The 18,435-nt window shown below is 41.9% G+C and overlaps 1 protein-coding gene across 1 annotated transcript in view; it reads right to left on the bottom strand.

Annotated features, from left to right (window-relative positions):
* Positions 1-890: 890 nt before the first annotated feature.
* LOC125391494 (Golgi SNAP receptor complex member 1) overlaps positions 891-18,435 on the bottom strand; it is a 37,651-nt gene continuing 20,106 nt past the window's right edge. The window contains 8 exon segments of the mRNA XM_087906647.1: positions 891-947; positions 949-1,012; positions 1,014-1,131; positions 1,134-1,214; positions 1,217-1,269; positions 1,271-1,424; positions 1,427-1,522; positions 1,525-1,641. Of these exon segments, the coding sequence (XP_087762773.1) occupies positions 891-947; positions 949-1,012; positions 1,014-1,131; positions 1,134-1,214; positions 1,217-1,269; positions 1,271-1,424; positions 1,427-1,522; positions 1,525-1,641 (740 nt within the window).

The following is an 18,435-nucleotide window of genomic DNA, read 5'->3' as shown; positions in this document are numbered from 1 at the left end:
TAAGGTTTACAGTAGGAAAATTTAGCTTTCTTTTAAAGGAATTCTCAGCCAACAGATTAAAAGGAGACATCATAATCAATAGCCCTGGGGTGCAAAGACTCATTCGGGATTATTGAGGAGCCACACACTAACTAGACACACTTGGTAGAGATACCGAGGGCTGGCTGCAGGTGAAGGAGTCTTGTGGGTAGTTTGTAATTCTGGCACTGTCGGGCCCGGTCTAGGAGATGGGTGCTGGGAAGCAGATGGGTGCTGGGAGTCATAACCTTCAGCAGTGAGATCTCGCCTGGGGGTTTGGAGGAACCTAACAGGTTTGGGATGAATAGATTCACACCTAGCACAGGGCGCCTGCTACTTCAGTCTGGAGGGATGGAAGTAGAACAGTCTGGCTCTGGAAAGCTTAGCACTGTGAGAGAGGAGTCCAGCCATGGGCACACATCGGGCTTCAACACTCACTGAAACCCAAGCCCTCTGTTTTCAGTTGCTTGTATACCTCCTCAGGAGAAAAACAAACCACCAACAACAACAAAAAAAGATGAAAACCTGTTTCTTGCTGTTTGTTTTCATTTTAAAGTTAAGAACAATGTGTGTTCAAAGCTAGCCTGGCCTAGAGCAAGTTCTAGGACAGCCAAGGCTACACAGGAAAACCCTATCTCAAAACAATCAAACAACCCAACCAATCCAAAGAAAAGAATGTGTGTTTGCAAAGTAGCCCAGAAAACTGGCATCCACTTGGTCCAGCTAGGTCACAGCACCGTTGTTCTCGGATTTGAATTCATCGTCACGGTAGACTAACGCTTGGGTAGTACGTTCTCCCTTCCTAGTTTTCTCATTCCAGATCAGGGCATGAAGGTCGCTGTTGTGGAGAGTCCCCGGAGCTGTCCTGCCAGTTAGTAAGCACACGGTAGCAATGGGATGGTACAGATGCCAGCCACATCACTGAGGATGAATGGGGTTTTGATTCTTCCTAAGGTTGACTCGGTGAATCAGGCTGTTCACTGGAGGAAATCGTTAACCACATGTTCATTTTGCTATGAACTGACTTGAGCATTCCTCTCTGTGGAGCCATATTGTCTTCTGTTGCCATCGCAGTGGTATTTATCGTTTCCTCTATCAGGCTACCTGAATTTGAAGGCGGTCATGATCTTTCACAAGTAGTTCAGCTCCCCCTTTGTTTTCTGCGGACCCTCTTTTATATGGCTCCATGTCTTTCAGACTGATCCCATGCGGTTCTCCTTTGCTGTTACTGCCATTGAGTTTGCTTTGGCTGTGTAACTCTTGTGTATAATCTTGCAACATATGTCTAGGTGGCTGCAAAGGATACGTCCGCGATGGATTAAATGAAGGGGTACATGCGCTGTTGCTGTCTGCCATTTTATCATTTACTCCTTTAAGTGTTGCCAAAACCTGTTTAATTTCAATGCCATTGTCTCGAACACTCGGTCTTGGCTTGATCTGTTTACCAGGGGTATTGTGTTGGAAATCTAACTGTCTTGTCTTCCAGTTCAGGAACTGCTGTCACATGAGCTGTGTGGAGCTTGCTGATGGACTCTAGTTTCAGCTCTAGCTCATTTCCTAGCTTTTGAGCTTGTCCGCCGTGGTCTCCCCAGCAATCGTTGCTTCCTGGTGCCCTCTTTGTTGCTCAGTGTCAGTGGGGACCAGTTTAATTATGTTCTTAATGTGACTTAAGCCAGAAAAACCATCACATATTTGCTGTGTAGCTGCCATTTCCGTTCCTCTTTAATAAATGCAGGCTTCCATCTGAAGGACTTCCTTTAACATTTATTATGCTAAAGATTTGCTGTCAAAATGCCTTTCCAGGATCTGAGTGTGAAATGTTAGTTTGTCTTCCTTTCTGAAAGGCATTGTCAGTGGTTATGCAATCCTGGGTCCAGACAATATGGCTTGTTTTAAGTAATTTAAAGTGCGAGCCACCATCTTCACTCATGTTTTCTCCCATCTTTCCCTTGTGCTCTTCCCATCCCTTATCCCGGTTATTGCGGGAAAGACCCCCTCTTCGGCCTGACATGAAGATGCGTTCCTATCGTTGCTTGTGAAGAGTTTTATTACGCTGTGTCCTTATGTTTATTTGCTGAACGTTGTTTGAATTCTTTGCATATTTGTTTCATTCTCTTCAAACTATTGGGAACCTTTCAGACTGAGTTCTTCAGGTGTTCTTCCCTGACTCTCTTCCTCACCCACCCCCTTCCCCAGGCACACCTTGGGTACTGTAGTTAACTGGATAGGCTGCTGGGAGATAGCCCACAGGGTAATGCTGGTTTGCACGTGTATATTTACATGATCCTCTTTCTGTTTCATTTTGAGTAGTTTGTAATCTTCTGTCTCCATGGTGTACTGATCATCTTTTTATTTCTTTTTGGGTATTATATTTTGTTCAGTATTTTTGTGAGTGTACAAATGGTTAGTCCTCCATGGAGATTCTCATTTGATTTTTTTCCTTGTTCATACTCTTGCCCCTTTACTATTGTCATCTTGACTCTGTTCTTTTTATATTAAATCTATTGTATGCAGTCTTTTCTTAATTATTTTTATCTTCTTTTGCCACATGTGATCTGCTGTTATTTTCAAGCAATGAATTAGAAGCAACGGACTTCTGGCATTGTTGCTTTCACCTCTGAAGTTCGCTTTGGTTGTTTATATTGTCTATATCGGTAGTTATTTTTATTCTACTTGATGTAGAATATAGTTGTGGTACCTTGTTTAGTGTTTTGGCTAATTCTAATGCTTGTGCCAGTCCTAAGTCTGTTTTAGCTATTTGACTTCTCTCCTCATTTTATATATTTATATATTTCTTCTCATGCCTTTAATATATTTTCTTTTTCTTCTTTTGTCTTCCTCTCACTTGCTCTCTTCTCCGTTTTGAAGCTTACCGTGTTGAGGATTGGATAATTTTGATACTTTTACAAATAGTTCTGGGCACTTCTGGAATGTAGTTAAGTTCCTTGAGAACAGTCTCATTTTCCTTATTTGCTTGGTAGAAATGTGTTAGCCAGGACAGGGACAGTTACCAGCCCAGGACTAATTATTCCCTTTTACTGCTGCAAAAACCTGCTTGACCCTTGAATGTTTGGAACAGGCACTATTTTTGACCCTGCATGAAACTCAAATACTTGTTTTAAGATGTCTCTATTGCTCCCCACCCCTTAGATGGTTTTTCGTGTGTGTGTGTGTGTGTGTGTGTGTGTGTGTGTGTGTGTGTACCTAATGCTTTGGCCAGCAACTCAAAGGGTACCCCTGTAGCCCTTCAAAATTTGCTCATTATCCCCTTCAGGTGCTTATGTATGCCTCCTTCCTCCCTTGCTCACTCACTCTTTCTTTTATCTTTGAGCCCTGTCTTGAAAATCCTACCAATTAAACATCATCAGACTCTCAGCTTTCTTGCTTAGCTCAAATAGTCCACGGAATTCCACTTTGCACCAGAATCTGGAAGCGTTTTTTGGACTGTAAGATAGGACCACTATAATGCTTATCTACCCTTATCCTGCCCATGTCCCTGAGATCACTGCCCTTAGTTCTTTGATGTCCAGTGTCATGTAACTGAGACTTCATGTATTTTGTCCATTTGTGACTATTTTATTTTTTAAAGAATAAAAAATTAGTATGTATGTGTTTGCTTACATGTATGCATGTGCACCACATGCATACCTAGTGTCTACAAAGACTAGAAAGGACATTGGGGAGCCGGGATCTGAAACTGTAATTGGAGTTACGATGGTTGTCAGCTGTCGTGGTGTACTGACAACCCTTCCCAGGTCCTTTGCAAGAGCGACAAGTGCTCTTAACTATGGAGAATTTTCGGCTAATGCAAATGCAATAGCTAAACGTGGTCCCTGTTATTCAGCTTAGTCATAAATAGAGTCTCCTGAGGTCACTCCTCTGTAATTAGTCAATACAGCTAAGCAGATGGCTTTGAGGAGTGACCAAGCTTGACAACCTCAAGAAAAAAAAACCACAAAAAAGCACAACAAACATCTTCACTCTGCATAGACAAACAATTGATATATTGGAAGGAAGTATTCTTCATTGACTTCTTTAATAATCTAAAACTAGAAACTTTCCTTCTAGTTGCTGTAACCGTCTGTCTAGCTAAAAGCCCTGGTATCCTGGTATCTGGCATAATTTCCTTCCTTCCTTCCTTCCTTCCTTCCTTCCTTCCTTCCTTCCTTCTTTCTTTCTTTCTATCTTTCTTTCTTTCTTTCTTTCTGTGTGTTTTGGTTTTTTAAAATAACATTTCTCTGTGTAGTCCTAGCTGTCCTGGAATTAGCTCTTGTAGACCAGGCTAACCTCGAACTCACAGAAATCTGCCTGCCTCTGCCTCCTGAGTGCTGGGATTAAAGGTGTGCACCTCCACCACCTGGCATATTTTTCAATTCAATGTTAAGGTTTCAGGAAAAGCTACTGGTCAGTCTCCACTGACCCCTCCATCCATCACATGTAATTACTGGACCAAGCCCACCAATCTTTGAGGAAGGTAACATTGATTATGCAAATACGGACTGAGGCTACAGAATGAACGAATGGCACCAGGGCCTCAATTCTCACCAGAGGCAGAGACAGCAAGGAAATCTTCGGGTTCCCTGGGGAGTCCGTATATTTCAGCAGAAGGAATGTAGCACTTAGCAGCTGGCCTGACATGGGTAAACTGTAGCCTGAGTCCTGGAAACCAGCGTCCCCTGTAATTTTTCCCAGGCAGACACTGCTGCAAACGCTGTTCCTACCCTGCGGGCTCTGATTTGAGACGAAAGCCCCGCAGTTTGTCTAGCTGGCTCACTACTCTCTCCATCCTCCTTCTGCAATTCTGCCTAGATAAGATTTCTTTTGCTTTTTTTTTTTTTTGCTGTTACTGATGTTGTACATTAAAGGGGGTACCCTTAAGACAGTGTTAAAATTTTCATATTGTCTCAGATTCCAGAGACTCCACCAGTGAAGAAGTGGCTTTTTCAGGTTCCATGAGGAGCATATTAGACTAATTTGTAAGTGAAGAAGTGGAGACCATGGTCAATTACACAGCTAAAAGCTTGTTTTGAGAGGTAAAGAGAGTGAAGGAGGGCTAAGGGCCCTGAATGTGCAAGCCGCTATTCTGTAGCTGCATACTAGACTGCTGCCAAGGAAAACAAAACCATCCTTAACTGGGCACTTCAGGCACTGTGCTATAAATCTGCTACAGTGGTGAGCAAACCCAACCCCTGTGTCCAAAAGACTCACCGATGCTCATCAGAGTAGCTGGGCCAGTTAAGTTTACCAAACAGAAATTAGCAGAACTTAGAGGAACTGAAGTGAGCATACCATATATATATATATATATATATATATATATATATATATATATATATATATATATATATACACACACACACACATACACACACACACATATACACATACACACACACACACACTTCTCAATACACATACATTTGAGAAAAGTGAAGCATTTACTAGGTAAGGCTCAAAGCAAGCCTATGCTCATCACAAATAAGTCTAGATATGAGTAGATGAAGTAAGGGAAAATTAGAATCAAGGTCCATGGAAACATAAAAGATAGAGGGTCTTTTGAAGAGTGATTTTGTCTCCCATATGTGTTTTGCTGGACATTGGTTACCTTAAATTACCTCTGATCATGTGTCTGGAAAGTGGGAAACCAATTATCAGTGCTCTTGGCACTTAATTCAGGGACTTCCAAATGCACATAGAGTGACTTGGTGATGGAGGAGAGGATTGGGGCTCTTTTCTCTGGTCCTCATTCATTTCCCGACCGGTTTCTTCTCTATTCGCCATCCTGCCACCTCTCTGATCTTTTTTCTGTATGAATGTTGCTCTATGCATTCTTACCTTAAGGCCCTTGCACAGCGGTTTTCTTCTGCTAACCAGTCCTTCCCTAGTCTTAACACGGTGAATGTTGCTCTCCACATCACCCCGCCCTTCTTATTTTCAGTTAGTACTACCACCTTGTGTTCGTATCTATCTATCTCCACAGAAGTGTGAGCTCTTCGTAATGACATCTCTGCAGACCTGGCCCCCTCGCACCACACTAAGGACTTTGCATGTAATGTGTTTTAGCCTCTGCACAACTTTATGAGACTGGTTTGCTATGAATGCTTTTGCTCTACAGATGCTTCTGCTGCTGCTGAGGCAGTCTTAACTGAAATTGAGGTAGAAGTGGGATGGAGGACCATAGCTTCTTAGTAAGTGGTAGAAGGGCTCTGTCTCTAGAGTCTTGGCTCTTATGCACTCCTCATAGAGAGAAATAGAGGTGGCTACCAGGGCCCTTTAAGAAGTAGACAGTAAGGTAGTGTATACTTGTAGTGAAGGTCTTGAGACCCCTGCACATCGGGAGCATCCACTGGGACCCATATTAGCACAAACCACACCCAAGAGAGAGATCCTTTATTAAGCAGGGAGGAAAAGTTCAAGTGGCTGCCTTCTGACTCAGGCAGAAAACAGCAGCCAATGACCTTGCAGGTGTGATTCTAAAGAGGAGAAGAAGAGGATGTCTGTGTTAAATAGGCTAGGATTGGTGGTAAAGGACATAGGGGACAGGGAGAAGGGGAGGAACAAGGGAAAGGGGGAATGGGCATTTGTTCCAGATGGACAAAGGACTGTCTCTGGGTAGAGAGCAGGCAGACATGGTCCATAGGAAAATAAAGTCAAAGGGGGAAACCCCATGTTAGGATGAATTGTTTGATTTTAATTGGGCATGTTAATTAGGTGAGATAAGGGGCCTCTGATTGCTGGTCTTTGGTAGTCAGCCTTTGGAGGAGAAGTGGTCAAATAAGGGAACAGATCTTAAGGGCCAGCTTAAGGGATGTTGAAAGGCTGGAAAGGATTCCACTTCTGTGCTGGACCCTTTTGGGACTTTAAACTCCACCCCAGTCCCAGGAAAAGATGGAGGCTGCGGAAAAGCTGAAGGCTGACCCCCTGGTGCCCCAGCCCCCAGGACAAGCTAAAGGCTGGTGGACCCCTCTTTAAAGTAAGTATTAGTTAATGAAGAAACCTCAAGTTACATAAAGTTGCTGACTATAGCCCATTCCCCCACTGGTAGTCATATAGAGAATGTTGGCCACCCAACTTCCCCTGTCAGCTGGGTAATATTTCAGACAGTCCCTGCAGTCAGCAAAGGGTCAGCAGATGTCTGGAGGATGTAACCGGGGGCTGTTGCTATCCCCCTTAGATACTAATAGCCTATCAGGAACTAACAGCTGAGCTTTACCTCACCTTTAGCCAATTGTGATGTAGGATAAGTAATTTTGTATTTTAAAACCGTAACTTTGTGATTGCTTTGTGGCTTTTGTCTTTATAAACCCCTTACAATAATAGATCCTTCTCCCTCCATCTGCTGTGTCAGACTGTGAGGCAGAGGACCGTACTTAATAAACGAAACCTTGCTTTTGCATTTGGAAGTGTGGCTCGGTGGTGGTTCTTCTTGGGAGTCCTAGGACTCAGGCCCAACATTGTAATCTAATGGTTTTTAGCAAGGCAGAGGGATGGGAAAGAAAGGCAAGGAAGCCAGAGCCATTGTTGTGGGAGCTCCTTTCGCTCCTTCAGCCAATCGCTGCTGAGTTACCAGCCCATTGGGGCGTGGTCTCTCTCTCTTTAAAAAAAAGCAGTGGTTGTCCTCCTCACCCTCTCTGGCTTCCGGCTCCACTTCTGGCTCCTAGACTCCTTTCCTGTTCGCGAAGAGGGGCTGTTGTCTGGGACAGTAATCTGTAAGTTTTTTCCCCTTTGAATAAATAACCATTCTATTAATCATAATTCCAAACTGGTGTGGGATTGTCTGTGACTTATGCCTTCATCTGGTGCCCCACGTTGGGCGCCATATGTAATATGAGGGCCGGCTTGTTGGGGTTTCTGTCCTGCCCAGTACCCCACAACCGGCAAATCCCAAAGAGAAATCAACCACACAGAGATCTCTATAAGTTATAAAGCTGATTGGCCCATTAGGTCAGGCTTCTTATTAGTCCTTATAGCTTATATTAATCCATGTTAGCCATAATGACTCAGTACCTTTTCCAGCTGGGCAGCTTACATTTTTCCTCTCCGGTGGTCTGCGCAGGAGTGGCAGAGGGAGCTTCCTAGAATACTCCCAGTCTCTTTGCTCCACCTCTACTTCCTGTCTGGCTTTCCTGCCTATACTGCCTGCCTGGCCAATCAGCGTTTTATTAAAATATGATTGACAGAATACAGACAAATCTCCCACACCAAGCCATATGCTGGAGTGGGCTAGTGTAGGCTATGGGGCTTCGTGTAGGATATGTGGAAATGTCAGAAAGAGAATTTGGAAAGGAACTGGAGGAAAATGGAAGAAAGTTTAGACCATGATGGAGTTCAGAGAAAACGGATGATAAAAGAAGGAAGGAAGATCAGAGACCGTTGTCTAATATTTAAAACAATTTGAAAAAGCAAGGTGTCTCCTGGGCAAAGCCACGCAGCAGGAGAATCCCCATCTTCCAGGGTCTGACTTGCCTCACTGCCTCTGCCTTGCTCAGGGATTGACTGGGCCAGTCTGTGGAAATGGATCCTGGGCAGGAATGTTTTGACTATTCCTAAGTGCAGCATCTCAGCTAACAGTTAATTCCCTCCAAGATCTGAGAGGGGCAGGAAGAGGGGAGCATGTGCTCGCACATGTGTGCACACACATATCTACAAAGATCAGGAGAGGGTATCAGGTCCCTTGGAGTTACAGTCTGTTGTAAGCTACTTAATGTGGGTGCTAAGAACCAAATTTAGGTCCTCTGGAAGAGCAGCAAGTGTCCTTAGTGACTGAGCTCCCTCTCCAGCCCTAAGGAGCATTTTCACAGCGGTTGTTGCTGCAAAGAAGTTTCTCAGACCAGAGCAGCTGCTTAGAAAAAGCAGCAACTCCCCAGGCTGCCCTGAAAGGGGAGCCACTAGGATGGGATGCGCTCCAACCTGCCTAGCAGGCTTCAGGTTGTACAGTGTGCCAAGTTTCCAGCTTCTGCGCACTGCTACCCATGCTGGGGTAGCCTTCGGTGATGCAGCTGTCTTGGAGTCTTTTCTGTCTCTGTAACTAACTCCTCATTCGTATTCATGTAAGTGACTCCAGTAAAACTCATTGGTTCACCAAGGTGGACTTTGGTGGCTTCGGTACTTTGATCTCTGGTGGGTTCCTTATCAGTGGTAAGTAGACATGGGTGTAGCTTCTCCCAAGGAAAAGTCATACAACATCTGACAGGAAGCTACTTAAAGAAGGAAGGGTTTGCTTCTTCTTCCAGGTCAAGGGGGTCATTCAGTCCATCATGACAGAGAGGAAGGGGTTGATGGCAGGATCCCAGCCGGTTCCAGTGCATCTGTGGTCAGAAAGAAAAGTGAACAGGAAATGGGACCAGGCTCTTAAATCTCAAGGCCCACCCCAGTGACCTGCTTCCTCTAGCAAACTTGGATTTCTAAAAGTTCTGTAACTTTCCCACTTGAAGATGAAGAGGTCAAATACAAGATCTTAAGGGGGAACACTCACATTAAAATCACTACAGTGGCTGTAGGAATATTGTCTGGCTCATAACAATATCTTCAACATCAGGTGACTAGTATGTGGGAAATAGGTATTTATCAATTAAAGTGTCCCTTGGAGTAATCAAGGCACTTAATATTTGTCAGCTATGAGAAAACAGGTGAATAAATGCTGTGGGACAATGGTCTTACCCTGTAAAGATTTGCTTCTTGTACTTGTTTAATAAAATGCTGATTGGCCAGTAGCCAGGCAGGAAGTAGAGGCGGGGCAATGAGAACAGGAGAATTCTGAGAAGAGGAAAGAGTCAGTCTGTAGTCAGATGCAGAGGAAGCAAGATATGACTGCCTCACCAAAAAAAAAGATACCAAGCCATGTATGTGGCTAACAAGAATTATGGGCTAATATAAGTTGTAAGAGTTAATAAGAAACCTGAACTAATAAGCCAATCAGTTTATAATTAATACAGGCCTCTGTATGTTTATTTGGGACTAAATGGATGTGGGACCTGGTGGGACCGAAACCTCAGTTAACAAATAAATAAACACACAAAACAAAAACAAGTCTCCTAACTCCTTGGCTGTTTTCCCATCACTGTTCCTGCTCTGGTGAAAGTCGATATGGAGACATGGGTTAGGATCACAGAATACAAAGTCTGCCTGCTTCCCCTTCCCTTGCGGTAATTCCCCAGTTAGGCCGTGATTTACAAGGACAGATATATTCCCCCAGGGAAAAGAATGAGACTTGGCTGTGGTCTGGGCAGGTGCATTTACGGACATTTCAGCCCTGTACATCTCAAGCACTTAATCCACATGAAATAATGATAGCTCACACTCCTGAATCCAATCCAAGCTAACAAGATCTATTGCTTGGAGTAATATATAGCCCAGAAGCTTACAGCAGGTCCTCCAAGGTTCATGAGTTCCCCTTTCTTTATTTATTTGGCTTAAAACAGTAAAAATTACTCCGTCCCGGTTCTAGAAGTCTGAAATCAAGGTGTCAGCAAGGCCAGGCTCCTCTGAAGGCTGCAGAGAAGACTCCTGTCTGCCTAGCTCCCGGCTGCTGGCACGCTTTGGCACTGGATACTTACAGCCAGCCTGCCACAGTCATTGCTTGTTGTCATATGGCATTCTCCCCATGCGTCTCCTGTCTCTACACCCAAAGTCCCCTGTGCATTAAGTTTCTTTTTTGTTTGAATTGTGATACAATGTGCATATCGTGAAATTTTCCATTTCAGCTTTTTCTAGTGTGCGTGCTGTGGAGTTAAGCGCATGCGCGCTGAGGCACCGCCATTCCTCGCCAACTTTCTCCTTTTGCAGAACTGAAATTCTGCACACATACTTTCTCATAAGTAAATACTTCTCCTGTTCCCCTACTCTCTCAGCCTCACACCCAGGAAGCCACAATGCTGTTCTCCTCTCTGTGGATTTGGCTAAATTACTTTAGGTGTTTCCTGTAGGGTCCTGAGATAGTTCCAGAAGACACCCGATATTCAATTGCAGAGAGCAGCTTTGTTCTCGAGAAAAATCAGCATGCTGGGGCCCACCCAAGATGGCTTTGACCCCTGGGGAGGATAAGGCAGACCCTTTTAAGCCTACTTAGGGGAATGATAGCTGTGGGTAAGTATACTTTGAAGTGATTGGTTATAGACCCTTATTGATACAGGAATCATTTTGTGATGGGCTCATGACATCTGGTCAATAACTGTGTTTGTGGTGTCAGGGGTCTGTCTGCTTTGTCAGGGGTTTGTCTGACTGAAAATAGCAAGAACAGTTCCTGTTTGTGTTCAGGTATTACCCTGACTGGCTACCAGACTAGACATACTTCCTGAGAGTATGATTGAAGCCAAACATGAGTCACCATGGGATGTGGGACAATTTGGGGCAGAGGTCTTAGCAAACTGTCCCCTGTTGGGGGAAACAAGTGGTCCCAGCTCCTTCATTTCCTATGAGTGAAATAATGTCAATTAAGTTTCAGGTTGTCTTCCCCTGTTTCTTTTTAACATATAGACATAAATATACACACAGATAGATAGATAGATAAATAGATAGATAGATAGATAGATAGATAGATAGATAGATAGATAGATAGATAGATAGATAGATAGATAGATAGATAGATATCTGTGTGTATGTGTGTGTATTAAGACAGACTCTCTCACCAAACCTCGAGCTCACTCATTGGCCAGAAATTTGCTTCCTTCTGCCTTTCCAGTACTGGGTTTACAGAGAGATGTGTCCCACTACACCTGGCTTTCCCTTGGGTTCTCTATCTTATAAAACAGTAAGTTTCCTTGTGATTTTCCCTAACATTAGTTATCTACTTTCTCCTATTCCTCCTCCTCACTTAAATCTCAAGTCCCATGTTATGGACCTAAACTTTCAGTGCTCCAGAATGTGTCTATTTGGAGACAGTTTTGAAATGAAGTAATTAAGTTGGGTGTGGTGACATACCCCTTTAATCCTAGCACTCGAGAGGCAGAGGCAGAGGCACCTGGATTTATGTGAGTTCAGTGTCAGCCTGATCTATATAGTGAGTTCCAGTACAGTCAATGCCAAATAGAAAATCCTATATGGTACCTGAACATGTGGCTCTGACAGGCCCTGCCCTTCTTCCTGAGTCCATCTGCCTTGTTAAAAACCATTAGATTGCACTTCTAAAGTTAGCCAATAAGGTCTATTTTCTTATTTGGTCAATTCCTCCTCCCAAGCCTGTCTACCAAGGTCCAGTTATCAAAGTATTGAAGTTCAGCAATCAAAAGACCCCCCCCTTTGGCTCACCTGATTAACATGCCCAACTAAAATAAAATAAACCACCTCACCCTAACACAAGTTTTCCACCTGAACCTTTATAAACCACCATTTTCTTATGTGCCATGTCTGTCTCCTAGTCTTTTGTACCTTTGGAACAAATACCACTGTCCCCTTTCCCTTGTTTCCTCCCCTTCTCCCTCATCTTCCATCTCCTGATGTCTCTTATTCCCTGCCCTTTGTCGCTCTGAGAAAAATAAATCTCCTTTGTGCTGCGAACTTCATCTTGGGGGTCCTGAACTGATATTTTTTCTTTCAGACCTTGTCTCAAACAACAGAAGAAAAGAAGGAGAAGGAGAAGAAAAGAAGAAGAGAAGAGGGGAGGGAGGATGGAGAGGAGAGAGAGGAAGGAAGAGAACAAAGAACAAGTGATTAAACAAGAGGTAGGAAAGTTTAATGTTTAATCACTTCTTTTGAAGACCATCTCCACTGAAACATTGAAAGATTAGCTCTTTAAACATAAAAATTTTAGAATTGTGTATTTCAACCAGTCACCATTGAGGGCAGCTATTGCAGTAGGAAGTTAGTATCCATAGAATTCTCTTAAGTATTTCATAGACATTGTTTACATTTGCTAATTGCTCTCTGTCATTTTCCTGACCCATGATTAATGCAGGGTTCCATCTCGAGTTTAGTGACCTCATCTTCTTAGTCTCCTTTAATGTGAAACAGTTCCTTCATCTTCCTTTGTTCTTCACGATCTTATTTTGAAGTGTGCTGTTCAGTTATTTTATACAAGATCTTTTAATTTGCATGATGATTCCTCATGATTAAATTTAGGTTGTGCATTCCTTCAAGAATACCACAGAAGTTATCTTGTGTCCTTCTCGGGATATCACATCGTGAGGCTGACATGTAGGCAGGGGCATTTAAAGACACTTTCAGGCCTGCACGCTTCAACATTCCATACAGGAAAAAGACGATAGTTCATTTCCCTGAATCCGTTCCAAGCTGGCAGACTTCAGTGTTAATTTGTCCCATTGCTGGCAGTGTTATCTTTAACCATTTGGTGTAGATGATATCTGCCAAGCTTATCCAATATATATATATATTTCCTTTATAACAAATGAGAGTCACATGGAAGGATACTTTGAGACTATGCAAACTCTCTCTTTTTCAAAGACGTATTTTTATTATTATTATTTTTTGGATGAGGGGGTATGTGCTCATGAGTGCAGGTACCCATAGAAGTCAGAGGTGCCAAGGACCCCTGAAGTTATAGGCAGTTGTGAGCTGCCTGATGTAGGTGTAGGGAACTCAGGTTCCCTTGCAAGAGCAGTTCATGCTCCTTACTGCTAAGCCGTCTCTTCACCCACTGAAAACTCTCTTGTATACTTACTGTAAGTCTATGTGTTAATTTCAGGCTCCATTGATGATTTTTGCTTGAGTAACTGTAACTACAGTATTTGCTGGATAGTGATCCAATCTTCCCTGCATACCTTCTACACTTCCTAACAGGAGCTAAATGCAAACCAAAGCTTCTCTCCCCCATCTTTCATATTAGAGAACTTGTAGATTTTACTTTATTCTGTTGGTGATAATCCAACACTAGTCATTGTTACAGTGCTCAGAGTTGTCATTACTGGACTGTTGGGGATCCATACATCTGGCTCCGGCATCATTTTCATGTAGTCCTATCATATTTCAAAATTTTTCTAATCTCTGACACCACAAAATATTTCACATCATCTTTTTGTTTCTCTCTCCCAGCCTGGAATATACCCTTTTAATGGTCCTGGTTCATTTTACTGACATTTTATTGAAACAGTTCACATTTGTAGATAATGGACATTTAGTTGCTTGCTGCTAACAATTGCTTCCTGGCCATTTCTAGAGCAAGGAAGATGAAATTCATATATGTATTTCAGGGGATGAAATACATATATGAATGCACACATATACACAGACCTTAGAGTTCCTTCCTAGGTCCAGTTACTGGATCTCTTAAACCTTGAGGTAACTGTACCATCCAACCCGGGTTCTACAGAGGGTAACCTAGTTTTTCTGGTTTCCTTGACAATGACCCCTCTCGCCAACAAATGACAACCTATTTTCCTTATTATCCCTTTTGTCACGGTACATCTGCTGATTCACAGAACACACATGACAGTTCAAGAAAGCTAAACTAACCTTCTTGAAGCAAGCCTATCACTTCTGGTCCTCACGTGCACTTTCTCTTCTCTGGAATCGGACTATGTGGTCAAGCTGCTGTTTTCAAAAGTTACCATCATGAGTAACCACCACCATGCCCTTCAGTATGGTTCGCTACCTGTCAGAGTTTGACTTGTCCTTTTAAAAACTCATATTCCATTTGGATCTTCTTCCTCTTAGTTTCAATTATTTCTTCTCCCTGTCTGAGAAATGTTAACACAGTCCTAAAAATCCCAACCGTACAAGTTTTGTTTTACTTAAGAACTGTCACTCCCCCGATCCTTTCTCCCACACGCCCATTCCTTCCCCGCCCTGCTTCTGTTCACCATCTGTAGATAAACACTCTTAAAGCTTTCACTTTATTCTTTCTCATTTATTTCCCAACAGTCAACAAACCCATGTGTATCTTCTCATCTCCTCTTTCTTACACTCAGAGTTAACTCTTGCGTGGGGCTTCTGCTCACCCAACACCACAGCCTGACAAGCTTTCTGCAGTAATCCATAGATCACTCCTGTATGCTTTTTCCTAGCTGCTTGGCCCTGCATTGAATACATCTTCTATCCAACCTATTTGCTATATTTGATTGTTTTTCATGCTGCTAAATGACTACATTTAATGAATCGCTTATATGTGTGTTCATATTGCTGAAAATATAATCTTTGAATAAACCTCAAGAACAACTTCTGGAAATTGTTTCAACTCGTGCTGGGTCAGCCGATGACCCCCATTGTTATTTTTTATTATGTGTTGCTAATTCTCCTTCAAAGAGCACTAGCTTGTATCTACACATGACTGGTGTTTCCATATAGCACCACTGGGAAAACATTCTCACCCTTTTTTATCTCACATCTTTCTGATGGATGAAAAATATACTTCAGTGTCATTTACCTTATCATAGATTAAAATTTGTGTAAAGTTTACTTATAAGGGGGGTTGACCATCTCTTTATAGATTTGAGAGTGATTTTTATATTTTATAAAATCATCTGCTTAAGTCTTGACATTTTTTAGTCAGGTCTTTGTCTCTTACTTCATTTTTGCATACTATAGCATCATCTCTGATATATATTTCCAATATTTTCTCTCCATTTTCCAAATCCCTTCTGATTTTTGTTAGGGTGGCTTTGCTGTGCAATTTCTCCTTTGTGTTCTTAAACTGGTCATGAAGATTAATGAATTCAAAACTGTGCCCTTGAAATAATTTCTAGAGGAGCTTGAAGTGAATCCAGCAGTAGGTTTTTCCTACCTAGTTCTGGTGGGCAACCTACAGCAGTAGCAATGGCCCATTCTGTTGGTTTTAGGGGGGGCTATTTTTTTGGCTCATTGGTCTGAGCTGCCTTTTTGTTGACTGTTCCCATGATGCTTTGCCTCTAAGTCTGCATAGCTTCTCCCCTGGTTGTGTCGCTCAGTCTCCATCTCTTCCTGAATAACTCTCATCTAAGTTTCTGATGTCGGCTTCCTCCACCGACTGAGCAAAGTTCCCACTTGAGCATCCTCATAGTACTCTGACCAGTCCCCCTGAAGTGCTCATCACATGTTAGATGACACGTGCAGTGCCACCATAAATTAAAAACTATTTTTATCTTATTTATCTGTATATTTATAGAACCTGGTTCATTTTTTTGCATACTGGTTATGCAATGATTATTTTGTAGATTGACTGGAAACTATGATTCAGATTTGGTTCTGCTGGTTCCTATGTAACACCGTTTCGGTCCTATTTTCTGAACATTCTTTTCCTGGGATGCAAGTGGTTCCTGAGAAGGTTTAAGTGTTTTCTCTGAAGATCACTGATTTGCTAGTTGTGCTTAAAGATTACCTGATTGAGAAATATATTTGGTAGATTGGAGTGGGTCAAAGATACATAGATGGGGGTCTCACCTGGGATAATCATTTTTATTTTTATTACATTAGTTTTTATTATTTAAAGGAATTTTTAAGTTTAAATCTATTTTGACCATATTCTTACCTTCCCGTCCTTCTAGATCCTCTCCCCCTCCCTACCCACCCAATTTAAGTTCTTTCTCAGAAAATAATTGAAACCCAATACAAAACCAAGAAAACAAAATAAAACCACCCCAACCCCACCAAACTGTAACCAAATAAAAGCACACACAAAAATATTTGTGTAATCTGTCATATGTTGGTCAACTACTCCAGCACAGGAGGCCTGTTTTTGGTGGTTGATACCCCAGTGCTACTCTATTGGAGAAGAATGATTTATAGAGCAAGAATAGATGCTTGGTTTGAACAAATCCTGGATCACAGAAAATGTCCAGGATTGTCTAAGCAGGAAGAATTAGCTCACAAGCTGGTATTCAATGATGACAATGTGCCTTCATATCCATGAGTTCTTGAGAACATAAGACTTCTTAGGGAAGTTCAAACAGTTGGTTTGGAACAGTAAGACATCAACTGCTGTTACTGTTCAGCAAATGGAGAAATCGACAATGAAATTTTGAGTAGTATGTTTCTTAATATATTTTTCTATTAGGTTTTCATTTATGTATGTTTTAAATAATGTAAATACTCTTAGAGATTATTTAGTTTACATGCATATTTCAGAGCACAGTGTATCAAGGTCCTGAAAATGTACATGACTTGTCTGTTGTTTGTCTTTGCTTCCAGCATGCAACATGTTACTGGTGTGATGTTTGTATGTTTAGAAATATATGTGGACATGAATATACAAAATAAGCTTAAAAAAGCAAGTATCATAATTAACATAGAAACCCACATACATAGAAAACAAATTGTACAAAGCCTGTCCTAGTTCCAGAGCAACATGGTCACTCGACCTTGTAATCCTCAGAGAGGAAGCTGACATCACTCATGATACCCATTATTATGAGATCATTCTGGAAAAATCAGAAGCCAAACCATGAAGGTAACAACAGTAGGTGTTCCAGTAGGAAACTATGATGGACTCTGCTTTCTTTAGGGAATAATTAATACCTCGTTTCCTTCAGAATATTTTATAAAATACTCTCATTAGCTTGATTTTGTTGGGTTGGGACTAGGAACAAATTTTATGGCTCTCATGAGGAGTCATTCAGCCATACAGACAGTCATTGATTCTAATCCTAATTTAAATAATAGTCAATATTTTTAAAAGCTTTTTTGCAGGCACCCTGGAAATTCATTGATTAAGAATTAGTTTCACCAGGTCCTGGTGCTTCCCTTTAACTTATACCCTCTTTCTTCTTATCAAAGTTCAAGTATGCACTGTGGTTTCCAAGAGAATAATCTGTCTAGGAGTCAGCACTGTCTGCCAGCTTAATTTCGTATCATTTTACATGAAGCATAGTCAGTAAATGATACAAACAGTTTCCTCTGTAGAGAAAGATAACAATATAGGTCCCAAAATGCATGTTTCATTCCCCTTGTCTCTAACTCCCCTCTATAGGCATGAATAGGTACTGCAAGACATTTGATCATACAGTGAACCCCAAGATTGTGTTATTTACTGGAAAAGCTTCCTTCTGGCTGTGGTGTGGCTCAACCCTTGCACACACCTTTAATCCTAGAGCTTTCTGCTTGAATATTGTAAGCAGGATTAATTAAAATCAAACTTAGGTCAAGAGGTAGAGCAAACACATCCAGTTGACAGGAAATAACCATAGAGAGTAAGAGGAAGTCAGGAGGACACAGAGAGAGAGAGAGAGACAGGAAGTAGAAGGGCGGATCATTCAGTTGGAGGAGTTTTGCTTCCGAGGCATAGGGAAAACCTTTCTTTCTGGGGTGATGGTAGAGGAGGAAGCAGCTGGGTGCTTTCTCTGGCTCTCTGAACTAGCAGGTTTTTACCCCAGAATCTAGCTCAGGGGTTATTTTATTGTTAAAATAGAACAATAAAATTGTAGTTAAAAGCAATAATAGGTTTCTTTCACAACCCAGTTACTTGTTTAACTAAAGGATCTATAATTTCTAAATGAAATTTCAATCTATAAAAAATGTCTCCAATTTTACAGCAATCATATTGTTCACTGTTCA

The sequence above is a fragment of the Myodes glareolus genome, chromosome 5 (assembly GCF_982192425.1).
Source record: "Myodes glareolus chromosome 5, mMyoGla1.1, whole genome shotgun sequence".
Lineage (NCBI taxonomy): Eukaryota > Metazoa > Chordata > Mammalia > Rodentia > Cricetidae > Myodes > Myodes glareolus.
The sequence above is the reverse complement of the archived record's forward strand: the minus strand, read 5'-3'. Positions and strand labels throughout refer to the sequence as shown.